Source organism: Haemaphysalis longicornis, unplaced genomic scaffold (assembly GCF_048455015.1).
Source record: "Haemaphysalis longicornis isolate Haplotype H1 unplaced genomic scaffold, Haemaphysalis longicornis Haplotype H1 scaffold_4, whole genome shotgun sequence".
Classification (NCBI taxonomy): domain Eukaryota; kingdom Metazoa; phylum Arthropoda; class Arachnida; order Ixodida; family Ixodidae; genus Haemaphysalis; species Haemaphysalis longicornis.
The window spans coordinates 102560332-102582532 of NW_027526361.1; the positions used below are offsets into that span (position 1 = coordinate 102560332).

The window sequence follows — 22201 nt, forward strand, 5'->3', positions numbered from 1 at the left end:
TGCAGCAAGCCTGGTGCAGGTCCTGCAGCCCATTGTGGATGCGACTGCAGATTTGAGAGGCCAGAAGTATGGTACGATTTCAATGGTCGTTCCTTTTCTCTATGGAACAGAGCGAATTCTGAAGGGACACTAGCTGTGACATTGAAAATGAAGCCGGTCTGTTCAGCAAAAACTTGCTTATTTAGAGCTTGAAGCAAAAGGAACTGATGCTTGCGACACTGTGTAACCCAAGGTTTAAGTCTATTTTCTGCATCGATTCTTTTGACCAGATACGGGCTGTTGAGCTGCTTGCAGCAGAAGTTAGTGTCCGATATGGTCGCGTGGACTCTCCTTCAGAGCAGTTTGAAAGGCAAAAACTGTCCAAACCCCCAACCAGTCCTAAGAAAAGCCTGCAAGCAGTCTGGGAAACTGCTGAACTGCTGGTGTCGTAAAAAAGCCCGAGAAATAACCCGAGACCTTACAGTCAGGAGGTACGGAAGTATCTGAATGAGCCCGTGATGCCAAGGAAGGAGGACCCTTTGATATACTGGAAAGAGCATGGAGCTGCACTCTACCCTGGTATTGCCAAAACTGCTTGCGGTATCTTCCCATCCCTGCCACAGAGGTGCCAAGTGAACGCATGTTTTCCACTTTGGGAAACACTGTGACATCACGGCGAGAGAGCCTGAAGCCAGCTCGTGTGGAGAAGCTTGTGTTTCTTCATAACAATTTGTACTACCTGTAACATGACAATTTGTAATTTCGTTAATTCCTTTTAGTGCATTTACTTACTATTTCGAGCTCAAGGACATGAGCATATGTTTGTTAGTGTCCAACGAACTTGTTCTTTCAAATAAAAGCTTTGGTATTTCGATATTTTTGGCCACTATTCGACACTATTCCATTCGGATCAAATTTCACTATTTGCACACCCCTATTAAATAGCGCCGGATGGCATGGGGGTCGCGTAGCACGCAGCGCATGGCCGGTGGGCTAGCGCAGACGCCGTGGAGGGGAGGGGGGCACAAACAGGATTTTTATTTTTAGAAACTTTACCGTTTCAGTTTTATCTTTATCTTAAGCATGGTTATGTCCACTGCAGGATGAAGGCCTCTTCCAACGATCAGTTTCAGTTAGGGGTTCACAAATTACACAAGAACACATTTAACTTTAAATAAGTTCTTAGCTGGCCTGTTGTGTAAGACTGTCTACTAGGCCGGCATGTACTCGTACCCCACTCATACGATGCTCCGGTTATACGACGCTTTAGCGCGGTCCCTTGAAAGCCGTATTATTGGGCTTTCACTGTATTTGGAACACTTTGGACATTGGAGTCGACTGGAGAAACGGAGCTGGGTCCAGGTATGAAGTTGCCCTTCCTTGGAAGGAAAACATTGAACTCAAAGACAACAAGGAAGTCGCTGAAAAACGTCTGGTGCAGCTAACAAACCGTCTCAAGAAAGACCCAGAACTACGGCATACAAACAATGCTGTCATCCGACAGTACTATACGAAGGGCTTGACAGGGGCTGTGGTGGAAGAGGATGTGACCGATGGACCAATGTACTACACGCCACACCAAGTGGTGATACGGGAGGCAAGTGACACAACACGGGTCCAAGTGCTTTCCACGCTTTGAAGTCACTCAACCAAAACCTTGAAAGTGGCCTAAACCCGACAGCTGTCCTTGCTGGGCTACTGCTCAACTTTCAGAGGCACAGAATTGCCTTCGTTACAGACATTCAAAAGGAATTTCAGCAAATCGAGATACGAGAAGAAGACCAAGACGCCTTGAGATTCCTTTGGTATGAGACTGTGCCAAAAATGACTGGACTGAAGCCAAAACTCCAGGCATGGTAGATGATGAGGGTTCCGTTCGGAACAACAGCAAGTCCCTTCCTCCTTACAGCGATGAATGAAGAACCACCTGAGGAGCGTGGATGGAGAGTATCCAGTCACTGCAAGAATTCTAGTGGACTGTTTGTATGTAGACGACCTCCTAACGGGAGCAGAAAATGAAGAAGCCTTGAAGATTTATGCAGAAGCTAATGCTATCTTCAACGCTGTCTTCACGAAACTACATGAACAGTCTACAAACAGCAAGGAAGTGAGTGAACACATCAGCGATGGTCACGATTCCAAGCTTCTAGGATACCTCTCAGGTGTTCTCAAAATGTGGGGATTAACAAGGAACCCCATCAGCGCCGAGCTCACATTCACACCAAGTGCACCACCCAATCCTGGAACAAGCACAAAAAGAACAGTGCTGAAAATTACAGCTCAACTGTATGATCCACTTGGATGGCTGACACTATTCAAAGCTCTATTCTAGGAACTCTGGCAACGAAACGTGAAGTGGGACGAAGTGCTGCCGCAGGACTTAGACACTAAGTGGGTGCAGTGGTGTCGTGAATTGAACGAACTGCAGACAGTGCGTGTGCAACATTGCTACTGTGCTGCCACAACTGGACAAACGCCGAAAACAGTGCTACATGTGTTTGCTGATGGCCTACGGGGCAGTGGCCTAAATTTGTGTTACAGATGTGGATGAATGAATGAATTTGGATTTTATTGGCGCAGCAGCCAAATTTGGCTATAATGCGCCAGACACAAGGTAAATATTTTGAACTCACTACGGTAAAAGGTTCATGTAAAAATCATGTAAAGTGGTAAAATCAAAGTTTCTGTAAAAGCTTGAGTGCACTCAAAAATTTAAAAACCGCTCAAGAAAAAATGATGTAACATGGTAATATCAAAGTTTGTCTAAAAGCTTGACGGCACTCAAAAATTTAAAAACCTTTTCCAAGGGAACCAGGGGTTCATCGCCAAGCAGTAAAGCAGGGTGCAATGGAATTTGAAATTTATAAAAGTGGGAAAAAAATTCCCGACGTTTGTTTTCGTAACTAGGACACTCGATAAGTATGTGTATTACTGTAAGGCGCTTCCCACGTTGCTCACATTCTGGAGGGTCTTCTCCCAGCAATAGGAAGTTGTGGGTCAAGCGCGTGTGCCCAATTCTTAGGCGACATAACACCACCTCTACAAATCTTTCTTTATGCCTGCAGCTCTGCCACTCTCTCAGGTGCTGCTTGACAAGGTGGAGCTTGTTTTCATTGAGTTCTGTCCATTCAGACTGCCACTTCTTCGTTATTGATAATTTTAGTCTCCGCCTGTAATCCTGGTAGGGTAAACGAGTTTCCGTCACCTCGAGCTCTTTTGTCTGGGCTGCGAGGGAATCTGCCTTTTCATTGCCGTCAATTCCTACATGACTCGGTACCCAACAGAAGCTCACGTCTAAGTGATTTTTGCTACAGTCCATCAGTTGGTTGAGCACTTGTTGAACAAGCAAAAGTCAAAGATCTCACCGACCAAGCAGCTGACACTGCCGAGACTGGAGCTGATGGCTCATTTGTTGGCAGCTAGATTGAGCCGATACATCACAAACAACTTGAAGGAACGAATGCAGGAGACATACCATATTTACTCGAATCTAGGCTGATAATTTTTAAAGAGCCGTTTAAGCTTAGATTCGAGGATGCGGCTTTCCTGCCACCACTAGACACTCAACGCCATCTCACGGCCACAGGCTTGGCAGCTGGCAGATTCTCAATGGGTTCTCAGAACTCTATTGTTTTCAGGCTCCATTTTGCCTGTTTTAACGTTGTGAATTATGTGTTGTAAACCCAGCTCTCAGCGTTCCATGCTTGCTTGCGTACATCATCAAGTGAACTCAAGAAGCGCCCATGTTCGATGCACAATTGCGCCCACGAAGCGGTGCGACTATGCTGCGGCCTTCAAGCGGAAGGTAGTCTTGGAGGCTGAGAGAACTTTAAACCTCCAAGCACAGCACGACTTTGGAGTCAATGAGAAGAACGTGTGCCGATGGTGGAAGCAGCGGAACAAACTTTTTAACTGCGCCGCCAAGCGAATGGCCTTCACAGGACGCAAGAAAGATCTACACCACGAGGTGGAGAAGGAAGTTGCTGATTTTACCCAGCAGCAAAGAGAGGGCGGAATGCCTGTGATGACGGAGATAATACCAGTGAAGGCGAGGGAGATCGCAAACATTTGAGGCATCGTGTGGTCTCGGTTCAAGGCCAGCAGGGGCAGGGTCACTTGCTTTATGAAGCAGTTCGCGGTTCAGGTTCAGCCTGTGAGTCAGCATTGAACATGCTGCGACAAGCACCGCAAAAAAATAAACTGCATGTTCTAGTCTCACTCCAGTGCCTTTTTTCATTCGGCTTACATTCAAGTTAACGTTTCTTTTGTTATTTTCTGACCTTCTGAATTTTGGTGGTCGGCCTAAGCCGGCCCAGATTTGAGTAAATACGGTACTTCTGGACAGACTCGACTGTGGCCCTACACTGGCTGACAGGCGAACCGTCCCAATGGAAGCAGTTTGAATCGGGGTACCGAGATACAACGCTTCACAAACCCTGCGCTTTGGAGACACTGTCCTGGATCTGGAAATCCAGCGGTCCACATTACTCAAAGTTCTAGCAGTCAGCAGCTCATCGAAAGTTCCGTCTGGTGCGACGGACCAGCGTGGATGGGGATGCCAGAGAGCTTCTGGCCGAACCGCTCACCACCCAGCAGCACCTCAGCGGCAACAGAAGAAGGGTTCCAGCAGTTCTCCAGGCTACGAGCTCCACGTCACAGACAGTGCTGGACACAAGAGCAACGAGACTTTTACGTGTAACCGCATGGATTCTGAGATACGTTCACAAGCTGCGCCATACCAGCAATGAATCTGGCTCGTTAACGACAGAGAAACTGGACGAAGGTAAGAAATACTGGATACGGCTGGCACATTGTGAAGATCTGTAGCAAGAAATCGAATGCACACAAAAGGGCGAACGTTCTCCCACAGAGTCACCACTCTGAAATATTCCCGTGTTCATGGACAATGCCGGTGTGCTCCGAATCACAGGCAGACTACAGCACAGTGAGAAGCCGTACCACGAACAGCACCCCATCGTGGCAACAAGCTGCCACTGGTTAGCAGAACTGATCGCTCGCCGATGTCCCCTACAGGTGCGATGTAAGAAATCACCTCAAGACCAACGGCAACAAAAAAGAAGAACAGAGTTAGCCAAGCTCCTAGAGAAAGCCGAAACCCGAGATGCACCACGGAGCGCTGGCGGGGTCAGACCCAGACCGAGAGAGAGCTTCCCCCCTCACCTGTGCAGAGAAGTTTTGGGGGGACTCTGCATTGTGACTTCGACCAAAGAAGACGTGTTGTTTCTGCACAACTGAAAGCAATATAGTTTTTTTAATTATATTAAACCCCCTAGTCTCGTGTCGACATCATGGTTTCTATATAATTCAGTTTTTTGAGAAACATAATATAATGGTGCAGAAACCCGGCAGTAAGGACTAAAGTTGAGGTAAACAAAGGTCGAGAGTAGAGATAAAGACAAAGGCGATGAAGAAGCTGAAAGTGAAGCGACGCACTCGGCGACGACAAAACACCGTCATTATCAACGAGGTGACAACGGTGCTGCAAGACGCAGGTGTGGAACAATTAAGTGCCTTGCAACGATTGGAGGCAAACAAGGGCGAACTTCAGAAAAATCAACGAACAGATCGAGGATGGCCTGCCAGAGGACCCCTTTGAGGGAGAGTACGTGGAGACAATCGAGTACGACGATCGCGCAAACCAAGCCATCGGCCTCCTCAAAACGAAGATCGCAGCACTGCAGGCGAGTACCAACACCGCAAACCACTTCACAACGTCACAGCCTCAGCTGCCTGCCCAGCCTCGACAACAAGGACTGAAGGTGCCCAAGCTGCGCTTGGAACCTTTCAACCGTGAGCAGTCAGCATGGCAAGCTTTTTGGAAATGTTTCCAAAAGGCAGTGCACGACAACATAGAGCTCTCAAAGGCAGAGAAGTTCCAGTATTCAAGATCGCTGCTTACGGGAACAGCCATGACAGCAGTAAGAGGGCTTCAGGCGACAGAGACATGCTATGAAGATGCTGTAGATATACTGCAGTGAAGGTTTGGTGACAAAGAAAGAATTGAACAAGAACATTTGGCCCAATTGAGAACCCTTCCCTGCGTAGCTTCATCCGAGGACGTCCGCGGGCTGCGCCGATTGTACGATCCCGTGCAAGCCCATATTTGCGGACTTAAAGGACTCGACACGAGCAGGTCTTCCTACTCAGCAATGCTTAGCGACGTCATACTCTCGGAGCTCCCAAAAGAAATGGTTGTGCACTTCCATATGGAACTGAGCCGAGCCAACAGAGCCGAAACTCCAACCAATCAGTCGCCGCATGAGTCAACCACCTATTAGGCATTGGGTGCAGACAGCAGGCTGTCGGACATACTTGAATTTCTTCTCGTTGAGATAGAAAGCAGGGAAAGATGCACTGAAGGCGCCCATGCCCCAAAACCCCCCAAAGTTCCACATGGCGGTGCGAAACGTAAACAACAACGCGCGCCGAGCGCCGCAGTACTTAAAGGAGCCATGAAGAGAAAATGCAAGTTGGTTTTATTCGAAAGATTTCGTGTTTTATAGTGCCCCCAGCGCTTGTCCGGATACAAACGGTGCTTTATTCACTGAGAAATTAAACAATTTAGGTTAAAATTTTGATTTTCCCGCTCAATCGTGCGTTTTCGTGGTCCCAAGTGACATCACGGGAACCGACTGCTCTGCAGCCTAGAGTACCTTCATTCACGCATCCGCCGTACAGGGTAGAGACACGTAACGCTGGCGCCGCCATGTTCGGTTGCTCGCTCACCGCCGAAGCAAGTCATTGTGTCAAAACCGCGCTAAAATTATCGCCGCAACGCGGTTTACTGAAGAAGTTTGAATCATATTGTCTGTTTCGCGTTGCTAGGTCTCGTGGGAAACGAAAAGAATAACGCGTTGAGCCCGTTGGCCCAATTGCGGCGGCACGGGACCGTTCATAGGTTGTCTCCACCCTGTACAGCGGTGTTGGTTTGTTCCCGCGTTTCTTTACGTTCCGTAACCTAGATGGCGCCACCATACCGTGGCAAGCGTTTGGTTTGTTTTTGCCCGCATTTAAACCTGGCTTGTTTTTGTTCTGGGAGAAAATATTCGTTCCCTGAAACAGTGCTCGCTCGACAAATGGGGTCACGTAAGACACCGTTGCTTGCGTCAATCGGCCAGTGTCGTCTGAAACAACCCCAAGCCCCGTAGTGCTGTGCAGCTAAACCAAAGCATGCTGTGCGCAGTACGAACAGCAGAACGCATCAGTACTTCTATGTTTACACGTGCTTTCGTAACTTCCACTGTTTGCCCCATCATTCTTATTGCTTTGTAAAGAATGTGCCCTAAATTTAAGCGCAAATCGCTCGTTCGTCTAGTTTGTAAGCTCTACCTAATTTGCGTCTGCTTCTGCCAGCCTCCGCCAATCGCAGAGCTTAGCCCATGTGACATCACAGGTTCTGTTGCGGGAAATGAGCTGGTGGGTCGCATGACCATTCCCGTTTTTCCTAATTATGTAGCTTATTTGAGCGAAGTTTACGTTAAAAGTGGTGTCAGTATGATTCTAACGAGACAATCTTTTGAATGAACCAAACTTGTGTTTTCTCTTCATGGCTCCTTTAACACGCAGACAGAGCAGGCGAGGAGGTGTTTCTTCTGCACCGCAACAAAACATGAGACCCAGTCCTGCCCGTCTCCCCTCCCGCCAGAAGAAAAGACGAAGAAATTGGCCAAAGCAGGGCGCTGCTTTCGTTGTACATCGTGGGGGCACCTGTCAAAAAGATGTAAAAGCAAAGTTAGGTGCCTTCACTGCAGCAGACGCCATGCCTCTTCGGTGTGCAACCCCGCCTGGGGGAAAGCTGGAAGGGACCTTCAGGAAGAAACTGCTCCGAAAGAAGCCGCCACAACCAACGTACATGCAGCCACTAAAAGAGAAACGAACGATGAAGTGCCTCTGCAGACGTTCCGCACTTGGGCCATCGGAGAAAACAAATGCGGCTACATCCGTGGTGTACTAGACGGCGGAAGCCAAAAGAACTTCATTCGGGAAGATGTTTCTAAAACTATTAACCTGTGGGTTTTATGATGAAATGACTTCCACCTAAACAAATTTGGAATGACAGCTGCAAAGACTGAAAGTTTCCGCATTGTAGAGCTGCGCTTAAGGAGTCAGTACAGTGACACCGAAACGATCATAGAGGCCGTGGAGGTACCATTCATTTGGAAAGACGTTGTACCGGTTCCTATTGACCATGCATTTGTGCAGGAAATTGAGGTTAAGGGAGGACTTATCACCGACAAGCTAATCTACCCAGGAATGCTAGCTGTACAGAGAATCGCAATTCTGATTGTAGCCGATCATCTTTGGAAATTTCTGTCAGGTCAAGTCCTGCGCTCTACAGAGAACAATGGCTTGGCAGCTATAGAGACAAAGTTTGGATGGACATTCTAGGGTCCCCTCAGCATTGACAGTGCTCTGACCATGGTGACAAACGTCTACATTTTAAAGATTGGTTTGGAAAGCGACATCACACAACAAGCAATTTTGGAAAAGTTCTGAGAGCTGGACGCCATCAACTCGCGTCCACTTACCTATGCCCTAGAGGAGCCAGGGGAGCTATCAGTGCTGACGCCATCCCATCTGTTGACGGGAAAAAGACTGATGGCATCACCTAACTCTCGACAAACCTCGGTTCCTTCATCTACAGCAGCGGACATCAACCGGCGCTGGAAACACCGAAGGTCACTTGTCAACGCCTTTTGGAACTGATGGCAGAAGGAATACCTGCCACAGTTGCGGCCGGCGCACCTGATACCCTCACGGCAGGATAACTTCGTTTCGGTGGATGACATTGTGATTGTGCACGATGACCATGCAAAGCCACACATGTGGAAAACAGGAAGAAGTGTTGAAGTTTTCAAGGGACGTGACGGAGCAGCGCGGTCTTGTGCTGTAAAGTTGTCAACTGGGACCACTCTGCGACATCCTGTGCAGCTTCTATACCCTTTGGAAACAGAAGTAAAATGAGCGATGGTCATTTTGGGGGGGAGGATGTAAGAAATCACCTCAAAACCAACGGCAACGAAAAAGAAGAAAAACAGACAGCCAAGCTCCTAGAGAAAGCCAAAACCCAAGATGCACCACGAAGCCCCAGCGGGGTCGGACCGAGAGAGAGAGCTTCCCCCTCACCTGTGAAGAGAAGTTTCGGGGGGACTCTGCATTGTGACTTCGACCAAAGAAGACGTGTTGTTTCTGTGCGAGTGAATAAAGTTTTTTCATTATATTTAACCCCCTACTCGCGTCGACCTCATTCATTTTTATGTAATTCAGTTTTTTTGAGAAACAGATAACATCATGCGTGCACACCAGATGGTGAAAAGAATAATCAAGGGATGCATAACCTGATGCATAACCTGTCAGAGGTTCGATGCTCGCAGCCATCAAGGCAATCGCACTGCTTCCGCGAGACCGAGTCACTAAGCCACAACCATTTTAAGTCACTGGCATCGACTTTGCGGGACCGCTTCTGTTCAAAGGAGAGAGCACAATACACAAGTCGTATGCGACATTGTTCACTTGTTCCATAACTAGCCATGTGCGAATATTCGAAATTTTCGAATCTCGAAGCAAATACCCGGTATTCAACTTGGGCTTCGAAACTGAATAGGGCCGTTTGTAAAGTTCGAATATTTTAGAATATTTTTGAAATTCGGTAGCTCTGCTGAGGTGAACTGCCACAATCAGAGAAAAAAGCAAATCCGCCCAAACAGCCGCACACAAGTCAAGAAATGGTGTGACATCTGTCATTCGTTCTGTTCACCCATTTGTTAGCGCCTGAATACATATCAGTGCATCAACCTCCCTTGCACGTTTGCCCGATTTTGATTCAAATATTTAGTTACTGAACGAACATGGTGGTGTGTATTAATATTTGATAGGACTGTCTTAAAGCATGTGCTACAATGCTTACAAAGCATTTTGCCAACATCCGTGCGCTAGTCCTCCTACCAATCCTACTGCGGGTGACGAAAGCCACGCAAGGACAAACGAAAGTACCGTATTTATTCGAATCTAAGCCGATAGTTTTTTTGAAATACTGATATAGCAAACTCTAGGGTCAGCTTGGATTCGAGGATTTTGAAACACGCGCCAATTTCCAAGTGAAATTGAGGGAAGTGGCGCACAGCTAGCGCCACCCCGAAAAGAAAGTATTGTAGCCATTACTAGACGAGCCAGTAGCCACTTAAGGGGCCATAGCTGGGGGCGATGCCGCCATTTTGAATTGTGCGGATGTGGTCTGCGTGCGGTGTGGCGTTTGGTTTTGACAGCGCAATGGCACCAAACAAGCGGTGCCATTATAGTGCCGCTCTTAAAAGAAAAGTTGTTTTAGCCGTGGAGTTGTCGTCGAACGTTCAAGCCGGGCGGCCTTCGGCGTGAATGAAAAAAAATGCCCGTCGTTGAAGGACGCAATGGGAGAGGATATTTGCGTGCACCGCAACGAGAATGGCATTCAGAGGCTAGCAGCGATGATGACTCAGAATGAGCACCACATCTTCATGTTCAATAAACGTGTTTTCTTTCTGTGAACGCTGACCGCGCCTTTTTGTTCGGCCTACATTCGAGGTAAGTTTTTTTTTTTCATGGCTTCGGACTTTCGGGAGTCGGCTTAGAATCAGGGTTGGCCTAGATTCGAATAAATACGGTAAACACACTCATGATGGCGATGGGTAGGTGGTGTAAAAATCCAGCTGTGTGCGGCCAGCACTTATAGATATTTGCAAAAATAAAGTACCGTAAAAACCCGCGTATAATACGAGGTTTTTTTCCAAATTTTGCTCTGTTAAATTTGTGCCTCGTATTATATGTGGATACCAAAGTTTTCCCCCGAGAATTTGCACTTTCGGTTTCAGCGGAGGGAGCGCCATCTTGCTGTGGCGTTAGCTGGCTGCTGCTTCTCTCAGCCGGCGCCATTTTGATTGTTTTGACTACGCGAAGGATCTCGGCACGTTCACCGCAAGTCTATCAAGATGTCGGGTGCACTAAAACAGTATTCGGCTGCAATTAAAAGAAAAGTTATTTTATGTGCCGAGACCATCAGAAATTGCGCTGCAGGACGGCAGTTCGGCGTTACCGAAGGCAGCATTCGTGGGTGGAGAAAGCAACTGGTGCTTGACTGGATAAAGTTTGTGTGGTGTCGGCGGCCTGGAGCACTGTTGGGGATTCCCGTCAGTACTCGTGTTGGACGCCTTTCGCTGCCACCTGGCCGATTCCGTGAAGAAGTTGTTGCACGAACCCCGCACCGAACTCATTGTCATGCCAGGAGGAATGACATCCCAGCAGCTGCAACCGCTAGACATTTGCATCAACAAGCCTCTCAAAGACTGCATCGGGTCCTGCTACCAAGAGTGGATGAGGACAGGATACCCGTAAGTGACAGCTACCGAATGGCTGACGCGGGTTTCTCCAGCGGTGCTTTGTGGCTGGATCGCGGATGCGTGGGCCAGCATTCCAGAGGAGCTCGTCAGTCGCTCTTTTAAGAAATGCGGCATCTCGAACGCCCTTGATAGCACTGAGGACCACTTTCTGTGGGAAGACATTTCCGACAAGGCGACTTCAGCAGACAGCGGCAGCGACCCTGACGATGACTAAACGGACGTCGGGAGACGGTGCCAGCGAAAACTGACACAGACTGAACGGTAACTGCAGTGCAAATAAATGTTTTGCTCTTTACCTCGCATTATATGCGGATGAAAACTTTTTTTCTGATTTTGATGTCCCCGAATTACACCTCGTATTATACGCGGGTTCGTATTATACGCGGGTTTTTACGGTATCTATAGAAACGTTGTGTGCGACTGGTTCCCTGAAGCAACAAAAACAAATGCGAAAGGCTAAGCAAGAACTGGATACATGTGACATACGTAACCCGCAAAAGCGTAGCCTCCCAGCAAAAGCAACCGTGAGACTGGGGAATGAATTGGGACGCAAATTTTCTTTGAAAACGCATGTAAATACGTAATAAAGTAATGTAATATAAGCGGAAAATTTTTGTGACTATTTTGTATTTATTTTTTTAAAGCCTAGTTTGCTACGATGTTGCTAGTCTGGCAACACGGGAAGCTTTTGGCTTTCTCTCGTCACATTTCGCTAGGGTGGCTAGAATGGGAAGGTGTGATGACCAGCGAGGAAAAGCTGGCCCCCGTTTGCGTGAATGCCGCGTGGCGGCACTGTCGTCAGGGGTGCCGTCAGCTCGCGCGGCCCCGACAGGCGGGGACGCGTTACTGAGCTCTAGAAATTTTAGTTGATACCACAGTTCTTTAGACAAGGCAAGGCTATTACGCTACCGCTAACATGGGGTTTGCGACACGGCTAAACACAGCCGAGTTTTACGCTGCCAAAAAGCAAGCAGGCGTTTGAGAAATGCCACATTGAAGCCGCTGAGCGGGAGCTTAACTATGGTACAGTGCTTTTTGTGGGGTTTATGTGAAAATGTTTTTTTTTCCACCGAGGTGAGCGTTATACTATCTTCTAGAATCCCGGGGCATGTTTATTCTTGCCACTCGTTTTTTTCTTGTTGTTGCTGTTGGTGGTGGGCGTAGTTACATACGAAAGCAGATAACTGAATTCGTTTACACCTGCCAAATCAGCATGAAATTATGACATACGTTGTAATGCAACATCCTGGAGTCATTTCGTTCTCAATGTAGTTCGAAAACCAAACAAACAGCTCCAACATGTTCCTGGGCGAGTAAAATTTATTGCATGAAGCAGAATGCAGTTCAGTTCTGCTTCTTCTTTGACGTTACGCAAGCTTGTATTTTGCCTTTGCTCTCATTCGTTCTATAATTAAAATACCAATTAAAATGAAAGGTGTGTAGCACGCAATAAGCGGTGCTACTATACTACAAAACTCGATCTAACGAAAGCCCATCTAACAGCAAATTCTGATTCCCCTGCAAGTGCTTCTACGGTTCAATGCTTTTATGAACTCGAACTAATTCGAAATAGATTCCCCGCCACTCCCGATTTGACAAAGTATTTCGAGCTAGACAGATCTAATAATGAGAAATTTCGAATGTGTTTCGACAGAACGCCACGAAGATTATTGCGCCACCTCAGAGAGAAAAAAAAAAAAACCAAGGCATATAGTTTTGTTTTCACGGAACTTTAGGTAATAAATTACTCAACAATCCCGTAGTGCACGGCGCCCTGGCCAGCACCCTTTCCACAATCTTTTAGGGAAATGATGCCATCATCCATGCCACTTCTTCTGTAATTGCTTTGAAGAAAAATAACCTCAAGAAGGCGTATATCCTGCACGAGAAGCTGGAGGAAGCCCTGTTTATGTGGTTCAAGGATATGAGAGCCAAGAACGTTTCGCTCAGCGGGGAGGTGGCACAACAGAAAGCGCTGTTTCGCGTTCCCCTTGAAAATGAAAAGAGCATGTCTAGCAAGAAATCATAATACCCGGCTTTATTTGACTAGATTATTCGATAGCTTCGAACTAGAAAAATTCTTAGCCTGGCTAGAGACGATTATTTACAGCTTGCAGGTTTTTTTTTTCTAGCTGGCCTGACAAATGCTAGCTGGAAGTAAATGTCAATTAAGCTAGAAATGAACTAGAAACTCAATTTCTAGCTATAAACCTATTTCCAGCTAGAATATTTCTAGTGAGCGAAATTTCTGGTTCAATAATCCAGCTAGAAAAAACATTTTTACCTGGGGCGACTTCAAGGCAAGCCTTATCTGGCTCATTACTTTCACCGCGCACTTTTAGTGCATCGCCTAATTATCGTCAGGCGAGCGCCGTGGCCGCCGCAGTTACGATGTCGTGGTAGCTGCTGGGATGCGACTCCCTTTAGGCATGGAGTTAATGGCATCAACTGCTTGTAAAATGACAGTCCCAGTCCTGAATTTATGACGTTCTCGATTTAGTGAGATAATTCTCGGTGACTGCGTTAGATAGGGTTTTCACTGTATCACATACTAGAACTACTCATCTCGCGTCACAGGGCTTTGCACAAACAACCCAATTGTCCTGAAGCATCTTGTCCGCCCTTGGAATAGCACGCGACCACTTAAAAATAGGTCTTGGCACTTTCGGAATAAGATTTGTATCCGGAATCGCACCCTGGCACGCAACACCACCTCTGAGTTTTTTATTTCAAGTAGAAGGCATCTTCGCCACCGCACAGCAGTGCAGTCATACACGCAACACGCAATAATCTGCAGCAAAACACACCGCGAATAGCCCGCGTCCAGGTGCTGGCAGAGAGGCTGGCCGCTGGAGCGGCTTTCCCCCACGGAAACGCTGACGGCGCCCCTGACGATAGCGTCCTGTTTTGCCCCAGCGGCAGGCACGCCCCGGGGGAACACCCGCGGAGCGCCACAGTCATCACACCTTCCCATTCTAGCCACCCTAATTTTGCCCATTCTGCGTGTTTCGCGCGTTCGCGGTGCATTCTTTGTCAATTCCCTTCTCGGCATCAGGGCTGTGCGGTGAGCGCTCATCAAATTTTGTGGTTTCATCATTTGATCTGTGCACACCGGAAACATGGACGGGACTCCTCAGCGAAGTCCACGCAGTGCTATATGGAACTTCTTCGATCGTTCTGTTAAGACTGCGAAGTGTCACACGTGTAAGACGTGTTTGAAAACACCAATGGGGACCACCACAACCTACGTGAATCCCTTGTGGCTTTACCCAGGCCAATCTAAATTAAGGAGTACGAGAAGATCCATGTTTCTGAGTGTGCTGACAGTGCTAAGAAATCAGCAGGCAACAAAAGGTCGAACGTGAGTTTTGCAAGTACTCCCCACCACTTCAAACCTCTGTTAAGTAATGACAGCCAGCACGCTAAGATGCTCACAAAAAAGGTTGCTCAATTTATTGCAACTGGGCTGCACTCATACTCACTCGTTGAAGAGCCAGGGTTTTTGGCATTAATGCATGCCGCCATACCAGAGTACAAAGTACCGTCAAGAACCACATTTTCCCAAACTGTTGTTCCAGATCTTTACACTAAAGAAAAGGAAAAAGTGCTAAGCAAGCTGCGCAATCACTTTGAGAAGGGGAAGTCGTACTACTCCCTAACCACTGACGGATGGACGTCGAGGACAGTAGACAGTTACGTCTCCATGACATGCCACTTGCTTGATTCACAATTTCAACCGCACACGTACAACCTGGCGAGAAAGCATGTGCCTGAGCGCCATACTTCTGCTAACCTGAAGGACGTGCTGCTCGAGCCTGCAGCAGATTGGGGCCTGCCTCAAGGTATTCCCGTTTTTGTTATCACAGACAACGCAAGGAATTTTCTTGGAGCAGTGTCGCGAACGTCATAGTTGAGCATAAATTGCTTTGTGCACACACTGCAGCTGTGCATTCAGAGTGCGAAAAAGGAGACTCCGGAGTTCGAGGAGCTCTGTTTCAAGGCCCGAGCCGTTGTGGGCCATTACAAAAGGAGCTCGCAAGCAAGAAGCCGCCTAAGAGAAGCACAAGTGAACATGGGCCTTGAACCGCTTGAGGTGATACAGCATGTTCGCACACGGTGGAACAGCGAGTATGAGATGATGTGTCGTCTACTTAAGCTGCGACAAGCAATTTCAGTTGATCTCTCCGGACAAGATACGATAGAGAACTTGACTTGCACTGAATGGTGTCTCATGGCTGCTGTCATTCATCTCCGTTTTGAAGTGCGTCAAGGAGGCAACACGGGAATCGTGTTCTGAAAAAGATCCCACACTATCTCGAGTTATATCAATGGTGCACTGCATGCAGATTCGTCTGTCTCATCAGTGTCAAAATGGCGGCGAAGAAGCAGCGTTTGTAGGAAACCTTCTGCGGAGCATGAGGTCACGAATCGTGGACATCAAGATGCAGAGTGCACATGCCTTAAGCACCCTGTTGGATCCGAGTGCTATACAGTTGGCAGTGTGCTACACAGAAGCAAGTGAGAAACAGTGGCTAAAGAATCACCTCTATTCAGCTGTGGAGAAGGTCCTTCCTCCAGACAGTGGCAAGGAAGCTGATGCCAGCTGTACACCTGTGATCAGTGATGTCTGGGATGTCTTTGGTGCACTGGCCTCTCCTAGCTCATCACAGGCGAGCACCCAACAGCAACCACACGAAGAGGTAGAGGACTATCTCCGCATGCCTGCAATACGTCGCTCTGAGAACCCTTACCTCTGGTGGAAAAACGCGGGGAAGAGCCGGTACCCAGTACTGTCGAGGATTGCCCTTATGTACCTCTCAATACCAGCCACGCAAGCCTCAAGCGAGAGGCTTTTCTCAGCATCTGGAAATGTTGTCACGTGCAGGAGGCAACTTCTCCTTCCACAGCATGTGGAGCAGCTCGTGTTTATCCACAGTAATAGCGCACCACTGAAGTAGTGCACCAATGCAAACCAAGCAATGCTACCACAGAACCAGATGTAATATCTTGTCAATAAACTTGCATTAAACCTGAATTTATTGTCACTCTCTTTGTCTTGCATTTCGCAGGTCTTTGGGACGAAAAAATCGCGAAAAAGTCGATTTTTTGAAAATAAGATTTTCGAATTCCGCAACTATTATTCTCTCTATGTGCGAAGTTTTGTGTCTCATGAACCAGTATTTAAAACGTTATATTGATTTATAACGCGCGTGGGAGCTGAATTTTTGCTGAAGCCGATGCAAAAACGGCCCTACTTTCGCGTTGCGCGGCGGTCGTACCGCATGCATGATCGCGGCAACCTCGGTATCGTTTGAAAGAGCAGCTTTTCTGCTTTTTTTTCGCGCCACAACTGCCCCCGTGCAGACATTGGCCGAATAGCAAAACGGCGCCAAAAACCCCCGCAACTAGCGATCCCATTCGCCGAGAGAAGGCACGTGACCAAATCTCGTCTCCTGATTGGCAGAGCCTGGTTTGCATCGTCTGCTCTGGTAGTGCGAGCGCATCCGAGGCGGCTCCATCTTGCTTATCGTGTTCGCACGACAAGCAAAGAGCCATGCCGAAGGCCCAGCTAAAGTTTGCTACGAGGCACAAGTTTGGGAAAAAAGCGAAGCGGTTGTTGTACAACTTCCACAAGAGTCCTGCAGTTGCGGAGGAAAGCGCCGGGCCTGACGCGCTACCTGCGCCGAGCTGCGCGAAAGCCACCGCCGCCGACGTAGGCCTAACGGCCCCACCAGTCAGCGGAAATGCGTCGGAAAGCGACCGTATGAGACGCGACACAGTGATGCTGCAACCTGAGGATTTGCTGCAGAGAGAGGTGGTTGCACGAGAACAGTTGAAAGCGCTTTCTTCAACTCCTGCAACTGAGCGGAAATCCAACTTGTTCACGAGCGCCGACGACACTCCTCCCGGCCCACCTGACGAGAGCAGCTTCGTGATTGCGAGTTAGGACTGCGTCAACGTGTTGCTGTCGGCTGTAAAGTGCAGCGTTTGCGGTGACAGCGTGACATTTAGAACCGGCGAATGGGCGTACGGCCTTTCCATAAAGATGCTTATCGCGTGTGCGACCTGCGGTGATGTTGCCTCGGAGTGGAGCTCTCCCCGCGTGAACAGCGATAAGAAAGTTAATCCGTTTATCGTGAACGTTCTCGCCACGCGAGCGATGCAGGCTATGGGAAATCGCCAAACCGCGCTGAACGATGTGTTTGCTACAATGAACATTTCTCACCGCGGGCTGCACACCAAAACGTCGCAAGGCTACGTGAAGGAGAAGCTTGCGCCCGCTGCGACTCGCGCTGCCGACAAAGTGATGGCCGAAAGTGCGCATTCAGTGAGAAAGCTCTACGACGATCTGCAACTGAACAACCCCGGTAACATTTGTGTTACGTACGACGGGTCGTGGATGATGCGAGGCCACTCGTCTCACATCGGCGTCGGCGTGGTTATCGAACTCTTTACAGGATTAGTTCTAGACTTCGTCGTGCTGAGCAACTTTTGTGCTGGGTGCAAGCGCGGGCCAAAGGTAGGCGACCCAGCTTACCAAGCTTGGAAGGACAATCACGTCTGTCAAAAAAACACGGAAAAGAAGGCTGGTGAGATGGAGGTGGAGGCCGGTCTCATCCTCTTTGAGAGGTCACTGCAGCGGCACAAACTGAGGTACACCACAATTCTGTCAGACGGCGACAGCCGCACCTACTTGGCGTTGGTGGGTGCCAAGGTGTACGGTTATATTCCAATCAAGAAGGAAGACTGTGTCAATCATGTGAAGAAGAGGATGGGCACCACCCTGCGTAACCTGCTTGCAAAAGGTACGGACTCAGCATCTGAGAGGCTCGGTGGCAAGGGTCGGCTAACTGGCGACCTTGTCACTAAGCTCAGTTCTTATTATGGCTGGGCATTGAAATCGCACAGTGGCGACGTCAGGGCCATGCCCAAAGCGGTGATGGCCACCTACCACCACATCACTTCAAACGACCCTGTGTCCAACCACAGCCTCTGCCCACCAGGCCCGGACTCGTGGTGCCGGCGGAACACTGCCAAGGCGAAGGGGGAGCCCACACCAAAACACAGATACAACCTGCCACCTCACGTGTGCGAGGCTCTTCTACCTGTGTACGAGCGTCTTTCGGACGAAAAGCTCCTGCAGCGCTGCCTGTAAGGCAAAACGCAGAACTCCAATGAGTCCCTCCACTCCATGATATGGGCCCTGGCTCCCAAGGAGAACCACTCGTCGCTGTTCACTGTGCAAGCTGCTGTGGCTGAGGCGGTGCTGAAGTTTAACGCAGGCAACGAAAGAGCCTCGGCTTCTATTCTAAAGCAACTTGACCTGAACCCTGGGCTTGCCAGCATGAAGCGTATGGCAGAAAAAGACCGCCGTCGAGGATCCGCCTCTGCACGCAAGCACAAGTCAGCTGACGGCATGCAGCGAGCTTTCAAGAAGCGCCACTCTGGTGCCTCCAGTCAAACAGATTATGTGCCTGGTGGCTACTGACTCCATACCAGTGTAAATACACTGCAATTTTGTTGTTGTTCTCACTGAAAACAAGTCTGCTGTTTCTTTCTTCATTTTCTCAAAACACTAATTTTGGCCTGTTTGCAAACTTGCGGAAGAGCTATCTCAGCTCTCAGGGCACACAAAACTATAATTTTTGTTGTGCCATGGAGCATAATGTGCAAAGCACACAATGGTAGGAACAGAATTTTTATTATATGCGTCGAAAAAATTTTATTTCGCTCTGAACCAGACCTCATGGTGCCAAGTTTTGAACAACAAACTTTAAACTGCCATAAAATCACTACTTGTGGCCTTATCAAAAAAGTACTCGTAACATTGTGTTCCTTGTGCTTTCTAGTACATTTTGGTGTGAAGAAAACAACTTTCAGTTAGTTAGGCTTTTTTTCAACTAATTACGCAAAAAATCACTAATTAATGTTAGTTATACTAAAAACTAATTGGCACAGAAACAAAATAAGTGCTGATTTGAGATCAGCACAGCAAACTACACCAGGGAGTCAAGGTTCATTGCAGTTGGTGAAAAAACAAGGAAGATAGGTTTAAGACCAGTGTCCCCCCTTAATTAAGCAGTAAAATCAATGTTAATACTACTACCATTGACCTTTATGCTGGCATAATTGCTCCATTTAATATATTTACTATGGATTACATTCAAATAGAAAATATTCGCTTTGATTCAAAAATATCAGATACTACTCGAAAAATATTCCATCAATATCACTATTTGCTTCGTATTCGATTCGGAAAAAAAAAAAAAAAAGACTATCCGCACATGGCTAGCCGTCACCAGAGCTGTTCATCTAGAGCTCATAAGAAACATTTCCACTGAACTGTCCCTGACGGCAGTCTAAAAATTCATATCCAAAAGAGGAATCCCCCGAGTCGTATGCAGCGACAGCGCCATGTCTTTCAAAAGAGCAAACAAAAAACTTTCACAGCTCTGGATGTCAATACGCAATCCCACAACACTTGATTTCATCTCAAACGCACGCATTGAATGGAAGTTTCTCTTTGAGTGTGCGCCTAGTGGGGTGGGTTTTACGAACGCATTTGATCACCAAACTTGCACTGAAAAATGTAACTGACTTACATGACTCAAGATATTTGTCATTCAATGAGCTTGCAACAGTGCTTTCAGAAGTAGAGGCAGTGCTGGAATCCAGACCGTTAACTCACATCTATGACGAGTCTAGGGGGAACCGCAACCACTATGTCCTTCCCTTTTTTCGATAGGCAAATGATTGGGAACGCTATCAAGTCTGGGTATGAAGAACGACAATATTGACGTCAGCCTGCACAAGCTTTGGACCAGTCGACAGCTGGGCATCAAAGCCTTATGGCATATATGGACCAAGGAATACATGGCAGAGCTACGATATCTCCACAACGAAAAAGAATGCCAAGAAAAAATCCTTGTGGTTGGAGACTTGGTACTCCTTCGAGACTCTCAACCACCCTGCCAGCAATGGAGACTTGTTAGAATCCAAAAGGTGTTTGCGGGACGAGATGGAAAGGTCCAATCATGCCTCCTGAGAATGCCCGGAGGGTCCACGCTCCAGCAACCGATGCAGCTATTGTACTGGTAGGAAATAACGTAACAATAAAAGAAAATGACTGCCGTCATTTTGGGGGGGAATGTGAAGAAAAAGCGAAGCCGAAACCAAACAAAGAGCTTGGTCCAGCTAGCCAATGCCACACCACCGGAAGAATCCAAGCCAAGAGAAGAGAAGAGAGGGAGAGAAAAAAAGGCGGCGCGTATGGAAGCCTAACAAGGTACCTGCGCTCTATTGTAGTTCTATATAACGTTTCAATAAACGAGTGTTTGTGCCTAAACGACATCTCCTAAATTAAACAATTTCCACAACCATACCTCCGAGCCCTCCTTCCCTTTCTTTTATTACGGTTGGCACTCACTCCCACAGTATGTTCGTGAAAGGATAGACGCAACCATTGGTGGGTAATTGGTTGTCACTTTATTACTTTACGCTTCTTGCCTTTCTCGGTGTTTCTAGCTGCCCTTCAAAATTATCCTACAAGAGGTACACTGCATAAGCACTGAACATCAGCTGCTGTTCACTAACAGACGGCACCACCACAGTGTAAAACTGCATGAAAAACATACACACAGTGTGCACGCTCGCACGTGTATCAATGGCAACACATCATGACCAACCATTTCTAATGAGAGTGCGTCTTTTCGCTTATGCCAGTCTGAAAAGTTGCTGAGCGTGTTCAAATGGGCACAATGGCCCTGTCGGCTACATGTCGCAACCACGGTGTACACAAATAGGCACTGTATGACAGTCAACTGAGACCGACACAAACGGCCCTGTCTGTACAAGTCCCACCCACAGTGTGTTCAAATGGACACCCACTCTACTGTGGTCACGTGAGACCAACACAGGATGGCACTGCCCGATACAGGTTTTACCCACAATCACATTTTCCACACTAACATGGAGCAATTGTCACTTGGCTGGTGATGTGACGATGTTGAGGGTTCAACACAGAAACTTTCGCTCGGAGCCAGGTTTCGTTGTAGGATAAACGAGGCTCTCTTCAAGCCCCACATGTTTTCGAGTGCTGCATAACACTGCATTAGCTGCTTTCGTAACAATCCGCAGAAATGGCGGCTCGCTCACCTCCGATCACGTTGGGGCGGCTGCCTGTGCAAGACCACGGTACAAACGTCAGTGGAAGGCATGCCCGTTCGGGTGGCTGCGCACGTGGCGGACCAGTACGTTCTTCTGGGTGAAGGTGGTGGGGCACAGGTGGCACCGGTACGGACGCTCGCCCGGGTGGATGCGCAGGTGGGTGATCAGGTGGCCCTTCTGCTTGAAGGCCTTGCCGCAGCGGCTGCACTGGTGTGGGCACTCGCCCGTGTGAATGCGCCGGTGTCGCCTCAGCAGGCTTGGCCGCGATGTCGCTAAGTTGCACTGCTGGCAGCGCAACAGCTGACGACCTGGGGGAGGGCCTTGCTGCTGCCACCTGCGGTCACCCCCGGAGCGAGAAGATGAAGAAAGGCCTGCGAGGAGGAGAGGGAAAAAACTCAGAGCCCTTCCTGCAGCGAACGCAATGGCAGTGCACCAGCAGTCACGCAGAAGGGGAAAGAAGAAGAACAAACACGAAGGAGGAAGACTCGTCTCACTGGTGCAAGGCAAGCCGCTCTGTGCAGGTCTAAGGTGCTGGGGAATTCCCTAGCAGCGCAGATGATGCCTTCGCAGTCTGTCGCTCAAGAGGTTTGAGAAGCTTTAGTGTCACAGCTTGTTCAGGAATAGCACATCTAGTGCTTTTGCACTAAAAACATCTCGCCTTA

At 48.2% G+C, this 22201-nt stretch overlaps 1 protein-coding gene and 1 pseudogene across 2 annotated transcripts in view; one reads left to right on the forward strand and one right to left on the reverse strand.

The window, feature by feature from the left end:
- The window catches only part of LOC144179199 (uncharacterized), a 78647-nt pseudogene that overhangs the window by 24463 nt on the left and 31983 nt on the right, over positions 1-22201 (reverse strand). The window contains exon 5 of the transcript XR_013324182.1: positions 21528-21910. The product of XR_013324182.1 is annotated as an uncharacterized LOC144179199 (transcript). The remainder of the gene's footprint in view (positions 1-21527; positions 21911-22201) is intronic.
- On the forward strand, positions 16802-19185 carry LOC144179182 (uncharacterized). Its single transcript, XM_077707433.1, has one exon. It carries the CDS (start codon positions 17419-17421, stop codon positions 18526-18528), a length of 1110 nt encoding a protein of 369 aa, XP_077563559.1. The 5' UTR covers positions 16802-17418; the 3' UTR covers positions 18529-19185.

Excerpts from the sequence above, each read along its gene's own strand:
- LOC144179182 (XM_077707433.1), top strand. The coding sequence starts at position 17,419 with ATGCTTATCGCGTGTGCGACCTGCGGTGATGTTGCCTCGGAGTGGAGC.